Below are 18,776 nucleotides of genomic sequence, written 5' to 3' on the forward strand. Positions count from 1 at the left end.
CTATTAATAGCGTATTCATTATTGCTGTAAATGAGCCGACTCTTTAATATCCGCATTGACATGGATCTACGATCGCGCTGGAGGCGCGACGCTGTCTCGCCTCGCACCTGCTGCGGTCGCCCATCCGAAACGAGAACTTTCCCCATTCTCTTTTTATCGGATCAGCCGTACGCGAATTCGAGGCGGCACAGTCGAAATTATACTTCCCCCGTGCAACGCTTTCTTTTTTTTTTCGCAATGCATTCTGTGCAATCGCTTCTCGAAAGTAGCGGATTATTAGATGTATCTGCGCGATGAATCTTCGAGCATAGCACTCCTGCACGTTCGTTTCCTCGAATTGATTTGATTAACTCGAATGGGAAACCGACGTGAAAGTGATCTACGATTAAAAATATCCTACACGACAAAATGCTTTCCTAACGTTCTATCCGACGCACAACACCGGCTATCTACTGTCTATCATCAATTTCGCAATTTAACTCCGGAAGTCGTTAAACTGTAACACAGAAGTACAATGCTTCACGACCGTCGTACAGCTCGCGTACAATTAATTTGCCAAATGACCTCATCAACGAAGTTCGGGACTTCGCGTAACAGACTCTCCCGAGCTTCCGCGAGCCCTTTGGCGAGTTCTCATCGCGACGCGGACGAGGTGTCCAGCGAAGCTTAACGACCGGGACCATTCGAGGGCCGCGTTATCGCTTTCCTCCCGATGTAGCACGTCCCCCGGCCTGACTTTTTAATAAATAGCGGCCCGGCTGTCCGACCGTGCATCCCGCATATCGTTTATCCGGCACACCTAGCCGTTTTGTAACCGGGACTCCTTTTTTCCGGCCGGACTCATTATTATACGACAGTCGAACGCGCGAACCCGGCTCGCCGGCACGCGCATCGGGGTCCTGGGGATCTAACCTGGCTACGTGGATCCTTCCTGGTGATTAATCGCTATCCGTGTCCCGCTGACGTAGATACAACCTGTGTCTCGTCCTGGGGACACCGTGGACCCTCCGTGGACAGTTCTTCTCGAGAGTTTTTAAACAATTTGACGGAACACGTGGTTCAAGCAGTATGGTTAGATCTTCGGAACAGTCTCGAGGTTACTTTAGACCTACGACCTTTCTATCTTTAATGTCATTAATTCTTTGCTCTGTTCGGTACACTTTTTTTAAATGGTATTCATCGTATTTATTGTGTTTTTTGTATGTATTGCTTTTTATTGAACAAGTAGTAGTTGAAGATTCTCGAGTTTCAATGTTTAACGATTGGACATTGTAATGGAAGTTCAATTCAGCCAGACAACTGTCAACTCTCCACGGAGCAGCCGATCAATGGTAAAATTCCACAGGATAGAAACGAGAACTTTCCAATCGAGCAGGACTAGTTGCTAGTAACACGAATTCGTTGACGCGCGTCGAACGTGTTAAAATACGAAGGTTAAATTGTCCCACGGATTGCGATCGACCGCATACGCTGCGGAATTCAATTCAACATAGTTCCGGTTGGGTGCGAGCTGGTTACTGGTTCCAGAGGGAATGTCCGTCTGATACGTTCGACAACCGGCCACGCGGGTTATCAGACGGCAGCCGATAATTCTAGGCAACCTGCTTCGACCGGCAGGAAATGTCGTCACTTTCCTCGGCGTTCGTTCGTGCAGCAGGTGTCCAGTACTTTCTTCGTATAATTCAATAATCGATTTTTCACGATAACCATCGGAGATTCAAGTCCCCATGATTGCGAAGCATTCATCACGAAGAACGCCTTCCGAACACATTTTACTTTCGATCCAAATCAGATTAGCTACCTTTCATTACAGAAAAACAAAACTCTAATTTAAAGAAAGAATCTTTAATATTCCTGTTCGTAAACTCGTCACTTATATATCACGACAGTCAAGTTAACACGTTAACCACGAAACTGTCTTTCCATAAACTTATTTTCGTATCAAACAGAAACAGGAGCAATTATTACAATCCTTGCATTACACTATTATCAGCTTATCTATGTTAACCATTTTCATTCGACATCTCGCGTGTTACGATTGTTACTAAACAATTCAGAAGCATCGGTTATCAGTGCCTCACCCTTAACGTGTTAAGGTTCTTGAACGAGATGGGTGAACAAAATAATCCTCCCCAAAACGCAGCGCATAGTCCACTCTCTAACTCGCAAAATTCGTATTCCAGGCACGGTGAACGCGAACGGCGAGACGAAACGGCAGAGGACGTCGTACACCAGGTACCAGACGCTGGAGCTGGAGAAGGAGTTCCACTTCAACCGCTACCTGACGAGGCGGCGTCGCATCGAGATCGCGCACGCCCTCTGCCTGACGGAACGTCAGATCAAGATCTGGTTCCAGAATCGGCGGATGAAGTGGAAAAAGGAGCACAAGATGGCGAGCATGAACATTGTGCCGTACCACATGTCGCCGTACGGCCACCCTTACCAGTTCGCGCCCCACCCAGGCCAGTTCGCGCACTTGGCCACATAGGACGAGTTCTCGCCCGCCGAGCTCGGAGCACACGCTGTCCGGTTCCCCGGGATGTACGGCGAGCAGAACTTCTAAACGGCTTTTCCTCCCCCCTCCCCCGTCGCCGACGCTGATCGCTGTCACGTGACGCGGCCAGGCGACGGGCCGTGACGGGACCAACTTCGCTTCCAGTAGGACACGTGGCGGTTCCCAGTGGTACACCGAGGTCTCCGACACAGGCCCAACGACGGATTGTCACTCGTCAACCGGAATTTGTACTTCTTCATCCTCCCTTGTCTGTCCTCCTCTCAGCCTGTGTCGTCTTTTTTCCCTTGGTCCTCATCCTCGTCAAAACCATTGACGGTGGAGTCGTTGCCACAGAGGCAAAGCGGTCCCACAAACCTTTTTGCCATAGGCTTCCAGACTTTCGTTTCGGATTGACTCGTTGCCCCTGGCATTCTTACCTTCTTCCTATCTCTCTCTTTTTCTTTTTTTTTTCTTTTTTGTTTGTTTCGAAATCGAACGACCTTTGCGAAGAAGAAGATCCAATCTTCTCGGGGCTAACGTCTTTCGACTGGCTTCCTCCGGGGAGCTAAGAGAATAGAGTTCAGAGTCCGCCGCCACGAACCACGGACTACTCGAAGCCGAAGGGAAGCCGCGGAGAATAGTCTGCAAGCACGCGCCGTGCGCCCGATTAAATGGACTGGACGCGCTCCGAGGGGCCCTCGCCGCCGACTAGATCGCGAAGTAACGACTGCCGGCGAGCGGCCACCTCAGCGGGTGAGACGAAACCGAATCATAGTAGCTTAAGGCGTAGAATTTAGCGGTCCGAGTAATTAATTCGTTCGGGAACGGATAATTGATTAATTATCTTGCCTGCGCACTGTTTCGCATCCTTTGAATCACTTCCACCCAACCGTCCCCTGTCCCCCGACCCCCCTTTCCTGTTTTCCTCCGACGGACGAAAGGTTCGACGAGATGCGCTGATGTACTTACAGCTCCTTGTTTCCTCTTCCAATTCCCCCTTTCTCTTCTTTCGCTCGTTCGACGATGAGAACAAGAAATATTACGACGAAACTGTCTCTCCGAGCGTGTTCGTCGGGGAGGATTGCGCGGCGCTCGCGGGCGCGGCGCGGTCTCCCCCGGCGAAGCGTCGTTTCTATGTGCACGTTAAAGTCTCCAACTTCGTAGTACGTAAGGTGCCTATCAATACTCGATCTGTTCTCTGCCGTTTCAGCCGATAGAGGCTGCCGCGCAACGTTCCGCGTTCTCGGTGGTAAATGCTGATGGCCGAGCAGGCGCGCAACGGGTGTTCCTCGGGAATAAGGGAAACGATCGATGATGGCGGCCGGATCGGCGACGCTCGAGCGCCGCGACGCGTTCAGCCGAATCGACCCGGAGCCTGTTACCTTGTCCTGAAACTGTAAAGCTGCGCTTCGACGGAGAAATTCGTCGTGATTTTAACCGGCACACCCTGTTCCTCTTCTCAGACATTTCTTTCTTGCGCTGGTTCCGTCGAACGACAGGTTCTGATCGTGTATGACGGTTGGAATTGTTTTGAAAACAGGACATTGGCAATTGTTGTAAATAGAATCGCCTAAGACGTTTGATTTTGAGATAGCTACGTCGAAAGGAGAGTACCATTGCTCGATTAACGGAGAATAAATGAAGTTCTGAGACTTCCAGGGAAGCCGTGATCTCGTTGATTACTTGAGAACAGAATCCTATGTAATTTGAACCATCGAATATTTCGTTATTTTGTAAAAAAAATGTACAGACCTTGAGATAGAAGTTATGAGAACTTGTCGAGAGTCGGAGCTCCGAAGATTAAACGCAATGGCGGCGACGCATGCGTCCGCCGCTTCGCTGCGCACAGGCACTACGCACGCGACACGTGCCCGCGTATTCGAGTAAAAATAAAAAAGGAAAGAAAGTTACCTTCGAGGAGACGGAGGAACCGGGAAGTCCCGCTCGGCGGCTCTGATCGAACGAAACGGCAGGCGGTGTAAATGAATTTTAGATAGTGTGTTCGCGGTGCGAGGCGCGTTAATTGGTTATCTTGTGATACGAAGTAAACCGACGACGAGACGGGCGTAGCTGGCCGGTCGGTTTACGCGCTTTGTCGAAAGGTGTGCCGAACCGCGCGATAACGCGAAGCAAATTCGGAAGAATACAGGGATCTAAAAGAAACAAAAAAAAAAGTATATTATTGAGAATATTCGGTGTGAGAGTGTGGCAGAGCGAGAGGGATCGAGAGAAAGGGCGAGAGAGAGAGAGAGAAAGAAAGATAGATAGATGAAGCGTCGCGAGTGGCGAGAGAGCGGACAGTGGCGGAAAAAAAGAAAGAGATTTTAAGGGTTAGGCTAATGTTGAATTGTACATAGCTATTGAATATACGACAACACGATATTGAACGACGTTATTATCGTACGAGGCGTTAACGAACGAGGCCGATTCCACGAATTCTTTTCTCGTTTCTGCCGACCGATAAAAAGAGGGGGAAACCAGCGCACCGCGGGCTTCGCGAGCAAGGAAACTTAATTATTAATCGCTTTCTTTCATTCTTTATCTTTTTCTATTTTTGTTTTTTTTTTCTTAATGTGATATCACCGGACGCGAATTAGAGAAGCGTTTTAGACGTGTCGAGACAATTGACGCTCGGTGTTCCTTCGTTATCGCCTGGCACGCCTGTAGGGATATTTAAATAAAAGAATAGTGAGGATTCTAATTATTATTATTAATATTATTATTAATATTATTATTATTATTATTATTATTAATATTATTATGATTATTGAAAATTATTGATATTATCGCTATTATTCTATTGAGAGTGAGCCTGTTGCTAATGACTTGGTCCAGTGTTAATATTTGTATTTTATTTGTTTCGTTATTATTATTATTTTTTTTTGTTGTTCACGCCGCGTGTCGTACAAACACGTTCCGTACCTATGAATGCGAATACGTTCGGTGTTTCCGCGTTTTCCAACGAGTTCTGGGGGGTTGGGGTGGGCGGGGGTTGGGGTGGGCAGACGAAGAAACGCGACGGCGAGGATCGAGAAAACTCGCGGACGACTATCGCGTTCCGCTGTCGATCGTCGGTGTCGATCGCGTCGCTCGCGTCCGCGAGAATGGGAAACCGGGTTTCGACGTGAAGGGGAAAAGAAAATATAAAGAATACGAGGGGAAGACGGAGATGAAGAAGCAGGAGAAGATTAGGATGAAGAAAAAAAAAAAGAAACTGATAGCTGTTTACTCGTCAGGTGCGAAGGATGCGTTCTCCAACATTAAATTAAGCTCAAGTATTACGTTCGTGTAGCGTCAAAACTCAAATGTTACTTCATTCCATGTAATATACGTAATAGTCTAACTAAAAATACCTACTTATTACATCTACGTAACCTAGAGCACCGTACGCGTAAGGTCGTATAATTATATAATTTAAATTGTAATTATTAAATGGTATGACGTACAGAATCACAGCTTTGCGAATCACTTCCTTCGAACATCCTGTCCTCTACGAACGGAACAAAAGATCTCAATGAATTCCGCGATATCCCGCTGGTAAACGTAACGAACTTTTCAACAAAGCGACGATAATTTCGCTGCAAAGACAATTATATAATCGTCAGCTCGAAAGTCGACGCGATTTTATGGAACGATCGAACGATCTTCGTTTCTGCATTCCTCGAGCAGAGATGAACAATAGCACTGTATAAAAATAAATGTAAGCAGCCTTGAGATTAATCAAAGTTTAATTGCACCGACCGTATCTTTCATAAGTTTACTCGCGGAACGGCTTGCAAGATGAAACGCCGCGCCGATACATTCGAAACCGGCACGAAAATATTCACTGTTTACAGCCGGGATTACGCAGATTGTTTTTTCGAGGGTATCGCGGCGAGGAGGGCCAGAGTTTGTTTCAATTACAATAAATGTTGCGCATTAAGCGATAACGGGGCCGTTTCTTTAGAGATAACGCTTTATGAATTGCTCGTTAATGGTCGGAACAAACGGAACGCGAACGACCAACGGCGACGCATAAAAATCGTGTTAATTACCGCCGGCTCGTAAACCGATAATTGTTATGTGTTTACATAAATTCCACGGCTGCCGATAACATTCCCGGAGTCGAAAGATCGAGCGATGCCCGGCCGGGGGTTATCAGTCGCGCGCGGAGGACTCTCCTCTCGAGACACTGGTCTCCGAAGATCGTTCTTTAATTGGCCGCGTTCAAGCCAGTCTTAATTTCAATCGGATACCGACCTCCATCGTCGGGATTATTCGTAATTGCCGGTAATACCGGAGGCTAATCGCGTCCTGGAAAAAATATAATAGTTTCAACGAGTACGTTTAGAAAATGATTGATTGTTCAATTACTCCTCTGATTTCTCCTATCACTGTCATTCAATCTTAATAACAGACCTTCCGATGAAGATAGATTTCAAGAAATTTTAGTAATTTTCTACGATACTCTTCTAGTCATGTTTCCTGCAATAAATATTCTAGTAATTACGAACTATCTTAAGAAAAAAGAAAATACATTGACACGAGTCCAATGAAAAAGCAATACACAACTGTTTCCAATTTCGAACCTTAAATATTTCAAATGGAAGCACTAAAGAACTAAACCAACAGCGTATACCTCCCACGTACAATTAAAACTGCATCGACAATCACCGGGGCGATCGTTCGGAATAGCCCACTGATTAGTGACACGAAAATTTCAGTATCAAACGAATCAAGAGAGAGATTCGACGAAAAAGAAATCAGAACCGACAGCCGCATCCTCTTACATTCAATTAAAAGAGAATCAGCGTGTCTCGAGAACGGAGGGATCGATCGGGGATCGGCGATCGTGGAGTTCGTGAGCGGCCGGAATCGAGCCGTGCCGATAAGATCGCGTGACAACAGCGGGGGGTCGCTTGTGATAAAGCAGCCTCACACCCTCGAAAACTACCGAAACGGACAGGAGTCGTGTAACAAGGAGACAAGAGAAGACAAGGCCTGGACGCAAGTCACGATCCTCTCGCGAGAGCGAGCCTCTCTTTTCTCCAGCGGCGCGCGGTTCGCCGTGGTTCACCATGCTACCGACGATGACGTCGCAGATTCGATCGGTCCGCTGAGTGAGCCGACTCTTTTGCTCCTTCTCTGTTCGTGTCTCTCTCGTCCCCGCGTTTCTCCTATCGTTGCGCCTCGACGGCCGTGACTTTCGTTGTCCAGATCGTAACGATAGACCGGCGAACCGACTCCGGCGCCGTTGAATTATCGATTCTTTCCGTTTCGCCGGATCCAACGGCTTCCACGCGTAATCGTGAATCGGTGATTGCCACCCGTGCTGGGCTGTACTCCGTGATTTAGAGCAACGACGACGGTGGCAGCCTGTACAGGTTGTCCAACGAAATTGCTACCAGCGAAATGACCGTGAGCACGGCGAATAATTGATTAGATCTTGTTTGGACGATCACTCGCGAAATGACATTTATTTTGCTTGTTAGAGCGACTCCGTTTCAGGGGAACGAGGACGTTCAAGCCTTTGTTCTTCGTCGGAAGTGAGACTTTGCGTATCTTTGTACGGTTTATCGTGGAAATGAACGTTGAATCTGAATATAGAATGTATATGTAGAATTAAGTTGATTTCTGAGTTGCACATTCTAACGTAATAGTTTCAATAGAGTTAGCAAGATTAACACAGAAAATCGGATCGTATAAAAGCGTCTATCCTTTCACTGAAGATCCGAGATTACAAATACTAAATAATAATTAAAGCAACAGTACGCAGTTGAACACGAAAACACGAGTGTCGCGGATCGACAGAATCCTCCGCGCATCCGCCTGCAGTCGATCCAAAAAGAGGAATACTTAAAACGCGGGGACGATTAATCTGAATCACAAATAATCCAAAGAAGAACGGTACAGTATCTAAATCCAATAAAGCCGAACAAGAAACGGTTCCTAAAGCTATCAAACGATGACCCCAACCGAAAGCCGGCGTTCCATCTATCGCCGTGTCCCGTGCTTAATGGATTCTCCCCCTTCGCGGGACACCGACGCAAGAAACCCCGAAATGTCCCCCCGTTCCGCCCCGCAGTCCCTCGAATAGAGGAATTTTCATTGAGAACTCGGCAGAAAATTCCGGCGGGCGGGGGGTGCTGCGAGGAAATCGCGTCGCGATCCTTTTCCAGCGGGCGGGCCGCTCGCGCAGGAAAACTCGCGGCGGAAAGCGCGACCGTCTCGCGCGAACGGCGCGCGTAGGTATATAATACCTCTCTCGCTGGCGTCAGTCACTCAGTCAGTCATTGATACCGCGGGGTGATTAATGAAGAGTCAAGGTTCGGGATCACGGTGCCGAGTTCAGAGGAGGGGACACGGCGGGAGAGCTCTCGACATCGAAGAGACGAGACTCGATACCGCGCGTTCCTCGAGAATACCGCCGAGCGACCAGTCGCACGTGGAGCGCTGCTAAGCTTCGTGGCTCTTCCAAAATCATTCTACGACTTCGGTATCGAACACAAAAGAAACATCATTAAAATCTTGTAATTTCCAGTTGCAATGTTTCCGTCGTTTGATATTCAACACTGGTGAACGTTGATTCACGCTGACAGAACTAGCGAATTTGAAACACTTATAGCAATGAATCTGTATATAACTGAACAATCGCTCTCCAAAGTTTAAAATAGCTTCTACACTGCCAAAAATACAAGTCTCGAACACAGGAAACAATCGAACGATCAAGCTACCCAAATTCAAAGCATCCTCTATAACCAAAGGAACAAGCGCCAGCTAACCGCACTCCCATAAATCTAAATAAAATCATTTTCTATCTCTGAACCATAATCTCAACCAGCTCCGTCATCATCCAGACATCCAACCGCACCCAAACGAAGCGCGATCCTCGCCACAAAAGCGACCAAGGCGGCAAGCTAGAAGAGACATCAGCCCGGCGAGCCCCGGCGCAAAAAGACACCGGATTCAATTGTCCATGATTTCCGCGTGGCCGGTAAAAAGTGGTTTCCCATAGCGGTCTGGACTAACCCATTAACAGGAAGCGGTCGGTAGACGCGCAGCCGATGATCCGCGTTTGGGAAAGTTCTAACGCGGTCTCGGCCGGTGTCAGTTTTTCCGTAGCTCGGTACCGTGGGCCGGGGGAGGCGGCGGGCCCTCCTGTATCCCGCTGCCCGGGTATCCCCTTAGATCGCGTTGAGTGACAGGCGACGCAAGGAACCAGAAGAGAGGAGACTTGGGAAGCAGGCCGTCCGTCCGTCCGTCCGTCCGTCTGACCGTCCGTGGGCCCGTCTATCCGGGGTCCGCGCGTCCCCGCGTTTGTTCGTTCCGTTCTGACCCGTGTCCGGCGGGCAGTCAGTCGTCGTCGTGGTCGTGGCCGTCCAGTCCTGTCCACAAACGGAGCGGAGCAAGACTTCACCACTTTTATGTACGGAGTCTGAATAACAAATCTGTCCAATTCACATGTCGACATCAAAGAAGATAATATAAACACTACATCGATACATCGTCCGCAAAACCTTAATGTTTTATTAATGCGGTCTCGGCCTTAGGTCCCCGCGCGCAAACCTCCGTTCCCCCCCTGCCGCCCCTTGCCGGTCCACCAGCGACCCGCCGTGTCCATTCCATTCCATCCCCGGTTAGGATTGCGACGGACCCAGCCACCGGACGACCCGCGCGGACACCCGGCTCCTACGCGAAACCACGGAGAGAGGACCCGGCCGCGGATCGCTCCGCGGGAGAGATCGGCGGGGAGAGGACCCTTGTTTTGCGCGTTTTGCGATACGCGGTTGATTCGGGCCGAACGTTTTGATCGGCTGTCCCGGCCATAACGTCGAGATTCTTGTCTTGACGCCCGGCGCACCGGTGCCGCGTCCAGGAAAAAATTCTTCACGGCGAAAATCTGCTTGGTCTGCGGGCTTTGTTGCCGGCCGGCGAGGTGTCGCCGTTGGTTACTCCTCGGATGCTCGGTCGGAGGACGGAGTTTGCCGGTTTGCGGTGAAATTCAGGGTACGGGTCGTTGGCTGGTGTTTGTGGAGTTGGTTTTGCGTGCTGTGTGCTTTGGAGCTTGGGATGATGGATGAAAGTGACGGTAGCGATGCTTATTGGGAAAGTAGAGTGCGATGTTTTAAACTTCAAATTTGTAATTTTTCGAAGCATTCAAAATTTTCGGTATTCGAGTTCTCCAATTTCAAATATCTAATATTCGATTTTACAAGTTTTCAAATGTGAAATTTCAAATACTCAACGCTTCGCGTTCCGAGTATGTAGTGTGACAAGTTTGAAATATTTCATTTCAGAATATTCTCATTCTCCGCGCCGTCGTCATCTTTTAATTGCGCGGCCCAATGAACGCGAGGAAAGACAAGTTACCCGGTACCTGGTGAACAAAAGACGCTGCGCGCGGCCGCGGCAAGTGCGATTCAATTTGCCGAGCACGTTTCCCGAACTCATCGATGGCCGGCGGCCATAGCCGCGGCATTACCATATTTCGCAGCCGCGATCGATACGCTCCGCGCTGCTTCAATTTGTATGTAAATCCCCGCGTAGCTGGAACGTTTGACCGAGTTACCCGATTTGGCAGCGAGCCGCGATAGTCATCGACACACGATCCGCCAACGTCGTGGGCCACCGGTTGCATTCGTCCAGCTACTTAGTTTAATACTACTCCGAGCACCCCGGGACCACCGGAATCATAAACGCCCGCCGTGTCGCGCGTCCGCCCAAAAATTGCCGACATCCAGTCTGAGCGGTCGCTAAACGTTACACCGGTCGCTCGAAAATTGTGCGCGTCGGTAGGTGAGAATAAAATACGTCGAAGCTCCGAAACATTGAGTTCCCGTCCCACCGAGCAAACTCGATTTCACCCGGATAATTTCCGAGCAGCTTGCTACCTTGTTACCGGCTAATAACTCACCTACATGTTTACGCTCCGATGAAAAACGAAAAGGAAGAGGGATTAATGCGACGAAGCGTCATTATCCGGGCACCGTGGTCAGCCGACGAGCAACATCGTTGCGGCGAATTGCTTGTTAATGCAACCGCGCGATTCTATCGGTGATCGCGACGCGAAAAAGAAAGAAAGTCCACGCTGCCGGAGCCGCGAAATAATTACGGTGAAAATCGACGTTCCCCGATGCTCGGCATCAGTCTCCCGCGGCCGAGTGACTCGTACGCCGGGGCGAAACGAGGCGGACGCTAAAAAACGCGGAAGCTGGTTAAAAATGCGCGCCGCGAGCCGATATTTTTCAAGCCGGGTAACAGCGGCGACCCAGCCCCATCAGGCCGAGCCGAGCTGAGAGCGGCCGCAGCGCCGGCCGGGACGGGGCTGCTGCCGAACACGGCGGAGAGCTGGCTGCTCTCCGGCTTCGCTCTTGTCCTCGTCTCGCGTCGAAAGTCACCGAGCGTTACGCACGAAATGCATAAGCGCAGCCCCGTGTAATTGTATGCAGGAATGCGGGCAAGGTAGCGAAGACAGGGTGTACGATCGTTCTCTATAGGGAGGGTTTGGAATCGAACGGACGGAGACGAGGAGCAAAGAGGAGGAAAGGTGGAAAGAGAGGAACTTAGCGAACCGTTCGGGACAAACGGGGTTGGGGAGGGGGCGACCAGAGGAAAGAAAGAAACGACCAGGCAGATAGAGAGGAGAGCCCCTGATCCGCGGCTGATGTGAGTGAAGGCCGAGGAGAGAGGCCCGAGAGCTGAGTGACAGCCTCGCCACGTACGTGGGAGGCGAGCCAGCAACAAAGGAAAGACGATAGCCTTATGCAAATGGCAGCGATATCGCGGGCACTCTTTCCTCCGACGCGCTGGCAACCGGCTGCCCGTTCCTCCGGCGGATATTCGTGCGTCCTCGGCCGCGGAAAAATCTCACCGCTTGGGAAAACCGCGGCGGCTGTCCGGCCGCGTCGCGATGCCTGCGCGGAGACGTATGGCTGGCAGCCGTGGACCCTCTTCCGAGGGACTTTTAACTCGCTCGGGATCGCGATGGGATGTTGCCGTGGACGAGGCACCGCTTGTGCCTCGAACCAAGCGAATTTTATCGCTTTGCACTTCGCAGGGTTTTCTTTAGTGGACACAGCCGATGCTTCGTGGCGAGATGTGGCGGAAAGATTTTTTGGAAGTGACTTCACGAGAAGATACGTAGGGAACTGAGGAACGAGAATATTTTCTGTGGGTGTCTCGTGTCGATTATAGGGTAGTCGATATTTGATACCGAAGCGGCGAGCGGAATTGAAATATGATTTTTGAATCAGTGTTTTGGGCATGAAAGTTTGTGGATTGAAATTGTTAGGTGTAACGAAGTCTCTTGAATCTAAGACACTTTTGTGTTATATATGAAATTTACGTATGTTCCTATATTGACATATTAATGGAATGTTGGATGAAAAAAGTTATTGCTGAATGGAATTTTATCGCTGTTACCCGGGTGAAGGGTTAATCCGAATTCAAGGGAACCGCGGCTACGTGCATCGACCCAATGGAATCATTAGAAAATAGAAGTAGGAGGAGGGGAGAAGAAGAAACGTGGTAGGGACACGAGTGACAGTAACTGAAACGAGGAGAAAAAGCGAGAAAAGACAAAGAGGCTAGCGGTAAGAAGCCGGGTTACCGGTTAAAGCAACGGCGGCCTTTAGACGTCACTCGGAATTCCAAATATCCGCGAGTTTCTACGATGTAATAACGAATGACACGGGCAGAGAACAAACGAAACGAGAAAGTCTGCCGACGGTAAGAGCGGCACCGGAGGGTTGAGAGGCGTGGGGTGGTTGTAGCGAAAGGGCGAGGGGCTGGCGGAGGGCGGCAGGAGGGAGAAGACGGGTGGAACGGGCGCTACAACCGAGTTCCAAAGGGTCTGGCGCTTTCCGAGGAGAATTAATCATCCCTGGCAGCTCTCAATGTCCCTACCTACTACTTTCTTCGCATTCCCAATTATACGCTTATCTACCAAATCCGCGTCAAAGCTTAAACATAAACGGCCCCTCGCGAAAATACGAATTCCGAACGTTGCGATCTTTCGGAAGAATTCGTGGATTTCCCGTGGGTATTCGTATCAAAACGAAATTTCAAGAAACATTACGGTATTTAAGTTGTTTCATTATTGTACTCATTTCACGTTGCGTTGGGTACTTTAGAAAAATGTACAAGTTTGGTGGAAAAATATTAAAAGTATCAATTTCATATTACAGGAACAATACCGAAATACAAAGGAATAATAAGTAAATAATAGTATTATTGAATTAGAGCATCAAAGTGTAAGTGCAACGCGATAAAGCATTACGAAGATAAGAAATTCCGGGCACTCGTATTTCCATCGTGATAATATGCAAAACGAAGAAAGAATAAATTACGAAAGGGGTGGTTCAAAGGGTTGATACGGGCGGGAGGAATTCCAGAAAAGAATTATGCAAACGCAGCAGGTGACATCGGGTAGGTAGCAGCCATAAATTCGCGGGAAGGAAAAAAGCAGCCCCCCGTACGATTCGAAACGCTCCGGTGAAATTAGGTATTGAACGAGCGACACCCTAATTAACACCGCAAACGTAATACCGAGGGCAAGAAGAGCGGCTCGTAAATAACATTCTAGGAGATCACGATGAAAGAAGAGAGGAAGTAAGGAGTAAACACTTCTACACATGGATACAGCGAGGCAGCGGCAGAGAATTTACGAGATAGCTACCCCCACCCCGTTCCCATTCGTCCCACCTTCCTCGTCCCTGTCCTCAACAGGTGGTCGTTTTGCTCAACTTCTGTATAGTAATTTATAATTTAATTGATTTATGCTCTCGAGCGAGGTTATACAGCGGCCGGCACTCTGTTTTCGAGAAAAGTACCGTTCCGTAGCATCGGCGCGGATAACGGGTCACGCTGCGAATCCGACTTAAAGCCGCGTTTCACCACATTCCCCATTCGATCTATCGGTCGTGCGAATTGCTGTCGCGCTCGCGTGCCATCCTCGCGGACGTACCATTTCTTGTCCCTCGTTGCGTACCGGCAACGTTTCTCTAATCATTTAATAAAAACATAATTGATAGTACCGTAGTATGGTTTGTGTGATAGTTCTACTTAATTGTTAATACGATTGATTGAATAAAAATTCTTGTTGTTTGGCGTAAGATAATTTTTCGAGATTCATTTCTTTAGGGGATAGCAGTTAACAGCATGTTTTCCTTTATGCGCAACGACGTCCAGGTTGCGTCGAACCTCGGAGGTAGAAAATTTTAGGGGAAGCTTCCAGCGAGTCGAACCCATTCCCATCGGACGGACGGGTCTCTCCGGTTTGAAAGGAGCGTAGCACGCGATCCAAATGCAAAGGACATCCTCCTCTTTTGTACGGTTATTGCTTCGGATGCATTTGCATGACCTTGTCGCAAATTTCGAGCAAAAGGGTTTCGGCCATAAATCAGAAGCGCCGATTGAGAAGCTTCTTGGAAACCCTTTCCGCGCATTTACCGAGCTAATGATGAAACAACGGATACTTAACCTTGCTACCCTTCCGAGTAACGTTATTTATTGGTTGTTTGAGGAGGATACTGTCGCTAGGTAACGAATTGCTCTTAATAAAATCGTTTTCTCGACCAACGGAGATCATAAATACCTTAATAAATTGATCTCTCAAGTTTACTGAAACTAACAGTGCCTCTTAACTCTGGAAGAATATCCTCTCTTCAAAACACTTCTACCGAATTCGAAATTACTGACTATAAGTTCGCGAATCGACGAATTCGAGTAATTCGCGCAAATATGAAATTACAAACGGCTTATCTTCGCAATTCTCTACATTGTTTCTACTGCCAAAGCTCACGAGACATAAAGAACCGAAGCGGAGTCATGGAACACCACAGTATCGTGGCTGCAAGGCGTCCTAACTTCCTTTTAAACGTTCACCGTCTTGAAGGCGACGGGAAGGGCCGGGAATTAGATCCAAAGGGTGGGGAATTTAAATCTCCATCGGCAAATGGCAACTTTATCGACGTAACATCGGTGAATTAAAGGTGCCCGCAATTCGCGGCGAGGTCATTAGGAGATAGACGTGGAACGGCAGTCGAATCACGGCCGCCTTATCGGGATCCTGAATCACGGACAAAGAAAACAAGTTCTTCTTCAATCCAACTTACTTGATGAACCCGCGACCTGATCGTTGCCTGACGTGCAACGACGACTCGGTCGACACCTGGAAACTTTTCCCCCTTGCCCCCCCCCATCCCTCCGCCTTCCGCCCTTGGTGGAATGTCTGCTTCCAGTCGCATCGATTTGTAATACCTTCGTGCTTTGTCCTTAACGATGGAGGGCTGCGTTGCAACGCTCAACCTCGGAATACCAATAATCGTACAACAGAATAACTCGAATTAACAGTCTCATTTGCATCGCAACGTTTTTGCCGATCGATTTCAATTACCAGGAAATTAGTCAACGAACAGAAACAGAAGCATCCAAAAGCATTTCAAACATACAAACAGAAATACAAAATTCTAGACCTGAATACAAACTACCCCTAGTCGTACCCTAATATTATCCTCCACAGTTCACACTACTCAACGCCGCATCGATCCGAACAAAGTCGAATCGCGTCGAAAATCGTCCGAAAATCCTGTCCAAGGACGCCGCAGAAAAATCCTGAAGCAGCCACGTAGGACTGGCCAAGAATAGAATCCCCCAGGAAGGCGGACAAAGAGTAGCAAACCGGCCAGGCCGAAAACGGGGGTAGCCAGGACCGGGCGTCGAGCCATCCAGTTCTTTCAATTCTCGCGGGGGTGGGTTCGCCCGCAGACTGCGTTAACCCTGCGAAACTATTACAATTCCTGGTGGTGGCTGAAGCGCGTTCCCTTCCTTTCGCGCCTCCCCAGCATCCCCGGGTCTGCGCCGCCCGGTTCCTCGTTGCTCGCAGCCCTCCCGCAACCCGCACGTTTCCACCCCCTGCCCCTCCCATGGCATCGCGCCCGTCAAGGGAGATTTATAGCAACTCGAATTCCTCGACTACTAGTCGGCCGTGGCTGAAGGAACGAAGAGGAGACGGCGGAGAAGAGAAGCAAAGAGTGAAAGAGGGAAGGTGGTTGTAGGTGGCGCCGGGTTGTTGGCCCGCCGGATGGGCTGCGGGGGTGTCGGCGGGCACTCGTCACTCCGACGTGACGGCCGCGGAACTCGCTTCGTACTCCATCGCCCGCTCGGCTAACCCGTCGACGTCGTTGCTGTTGCTAGCTAGGCGGGGGTTGCCGTGGTGCACGTTCGCTTCTGGATGTGGTCGATGCTTTGCTATAACGACGGCTTGTCGTTTGGTTCGGCTCTGCGCTGATATTGTCCCTGGCGTTGTTAATTATTGTCTTTCCGTATTCGCGACAATGTGGAGGGAAATATCTTAGGGGTAGTTGAGAGTTGAATTTCTTCGAAGACTTGCCGATGAGAATTTTGCACTTGGCGATGTAGAACTGTCGTTAATGAAAGTTGGTAGTTGCGTCTTTCAGTCGTGTTAACTAAAGATAGCACGGTTTATTCTCTTTTCGAGAGGTTGAATTTTCAGTTTAGATATTGGAGACCGAAAGTATTCAGTAGGAAGTAGCAAATTAAGTACACTGAACTCTGAAGGCTTCAGAAACGACCGTTGAGAAAGCTATCGCCCAGATATCCGATACAAGCGCTGGGGATTCGATTCTAAAACAAAAACGCGAACGGAATAGTTCCGTGCGGATTGCGGTGGGAATCGCGCGGATAAAAGGCAGAAGGAGGCGAAGTAGATATCAATCACGCGGCCCGGTGACGGGCTGAGATTTGGCAGCAGCTTTGGAACGCGTACGGGGGCGTGCGGCCCCGCAAACAACTGCGTCCATTCCGCCGTCATTTTTCTAAGAAACCCTCTCACCGCTATATTGATTCACGAGTTATCGAAGTGTCAACGCCGGCTCCCATTGTCGCGGGCTGCGCTGGCTGTCGCGTCTCTCGATGAAACCTGTCAACCTATCCGCGGGCGCTTCTTGTCACCGCTTTCCAGGGACGCCGGAATCTTGGCACCGAATCTAAATGGCCCGTTCCGCTGAGAAACTGTGGGAGAACGCGTCTGATTGATTTTTATTTTCTTTCCTGGTCCGCCTCGCGTATAGATTTAGTTTAGAACTAAAGTCAACAAGACGATGTCCCCGTTTTCGACGCGGCTCATCGTTGGAAACGGAGTTCCGCCCGCGAGAAATACCTCGAGCAGAATTGTCGTTTGAAGTCTTCCCTTTACCATCACGGAATTCTCTAATATTCGAACGCCACCGAAATCTTTCGGATTGCCCTGTTTCTTGGGAGATTATGCAATCTAGAAACCTAAGTTTCCACAAACCCATAATTCTTTTTCTAACGGTTCACAAATATTAAAGATAAACCTATTTTCCGCACCGCTTGATTGAAATCGTCCAAATAAGCTTCGTGTGACTATATCTTCATCGTTACTCGTCTATTAGATTCTTATAGCGAATCTTCTAATTTTTATCGAATAAAGACGCTCTTCATCGGACGGAGAAAAACATGGTGTTCACGGCAACGGTACAGAAAAGAAGAAGGAACTGTCTGGCGACGGTTAAACAACATTTTCGGGGTAATTCTATATTTATGCCGGCGAAATTCAAAGGGAGGCGCGAGCGTTTCGCGTGTTGTGTAGGTTCAGTCAGCGTCAGCTTCAATGAGGAAGGAACCGTGCTTCTCCTCTGACCAGTGTCAGTTACATGTTCTAGAATACTGGCCCCATGGGAGCGGGAGAAGGTAAGACTTCAGGCCGGCGCAACCCGTGGGTGTCAGGATGACTGAAAACGTGATATGACACGTGCGCGTGTTTAGGTCGACGAGCGTTGTTATGAGATTGCGTAACCCTGAGCCATACAGCGTGTAGCACGCTATATAAAACCCGCGGGTGTGTTTGAAAAACGGACACCGGTGATATTCGCTGTTCCGAGTGGTGGTTGCTGAACTTGGAACGCCGACCGGTATAACAATTAATCACGCTGAGTTATTTGAAAGGATTTAATAGGTATTCACGGACATTTAATCCTGGACACACACCGGTGCGCGTATCGTTGTGCGATTGACTTAACGCCAGGTTGATATATTAATAAAATTCCTACTTTAAAAATAAACTCCTGGAAATCTGTTGAAAAGAAATCTCAAGGTACCTAAAGATTTGAATTTTTAATCTTATACTCGAGGGAAGAGTATATAATTAATTGTGCTTTAGAAGAATGTTCGGTGTTTCGAATGTCCTTCTATATCTAATTTAAATTGGAATTAGAAAAATTGAGTTAGAGGATTGAGTTCTACGGTGCTGTAGAGTGAT

At 48.8% G+C, this 18,776-nt stretch overlaps 1 protein-coding gene across 1 annotated transcript in view; it reads left to right on the top strand.

Annotated features, from left to right (window-relative positions):
- LOC116432959 (Sex combs reduced) overlaps positions 1-5,941 on the top strand; it is a 45,448-nt gene extending 39,507 nt beyond the window's left edge. The window contains exon 2 of the mRNA XM_031990491.2: positions 2,184-5,941. Within this exon, the coding sequence (XP_031846351.2) occupies positions 2,184-2,488 (305 nt within the window). The 3' untranslated portion in view covers positions 2,489-5,941. The remainder of the gene's footprint in view (positions 1-2,183) is intronic.
- Positions 5,942-18,776: the final 12,835 nt, after the last annotated feature.

The sequence above is a fragment of the Nomia melanderi genome, chromosome 5 (genome assembly GCF_051020985.1).
Source record: "Nomia melanderi isolate GNS246 chromosome 5, iyNomMela1, whole genome shotgun sequence".
NCBI classification, from domain to species: domain Eukaryota; kingdom Metazoa; phylum Arthropoda; class Insecta; order Hymenoptera; family Halictidae; genus Nomia; species Nomia melanderi.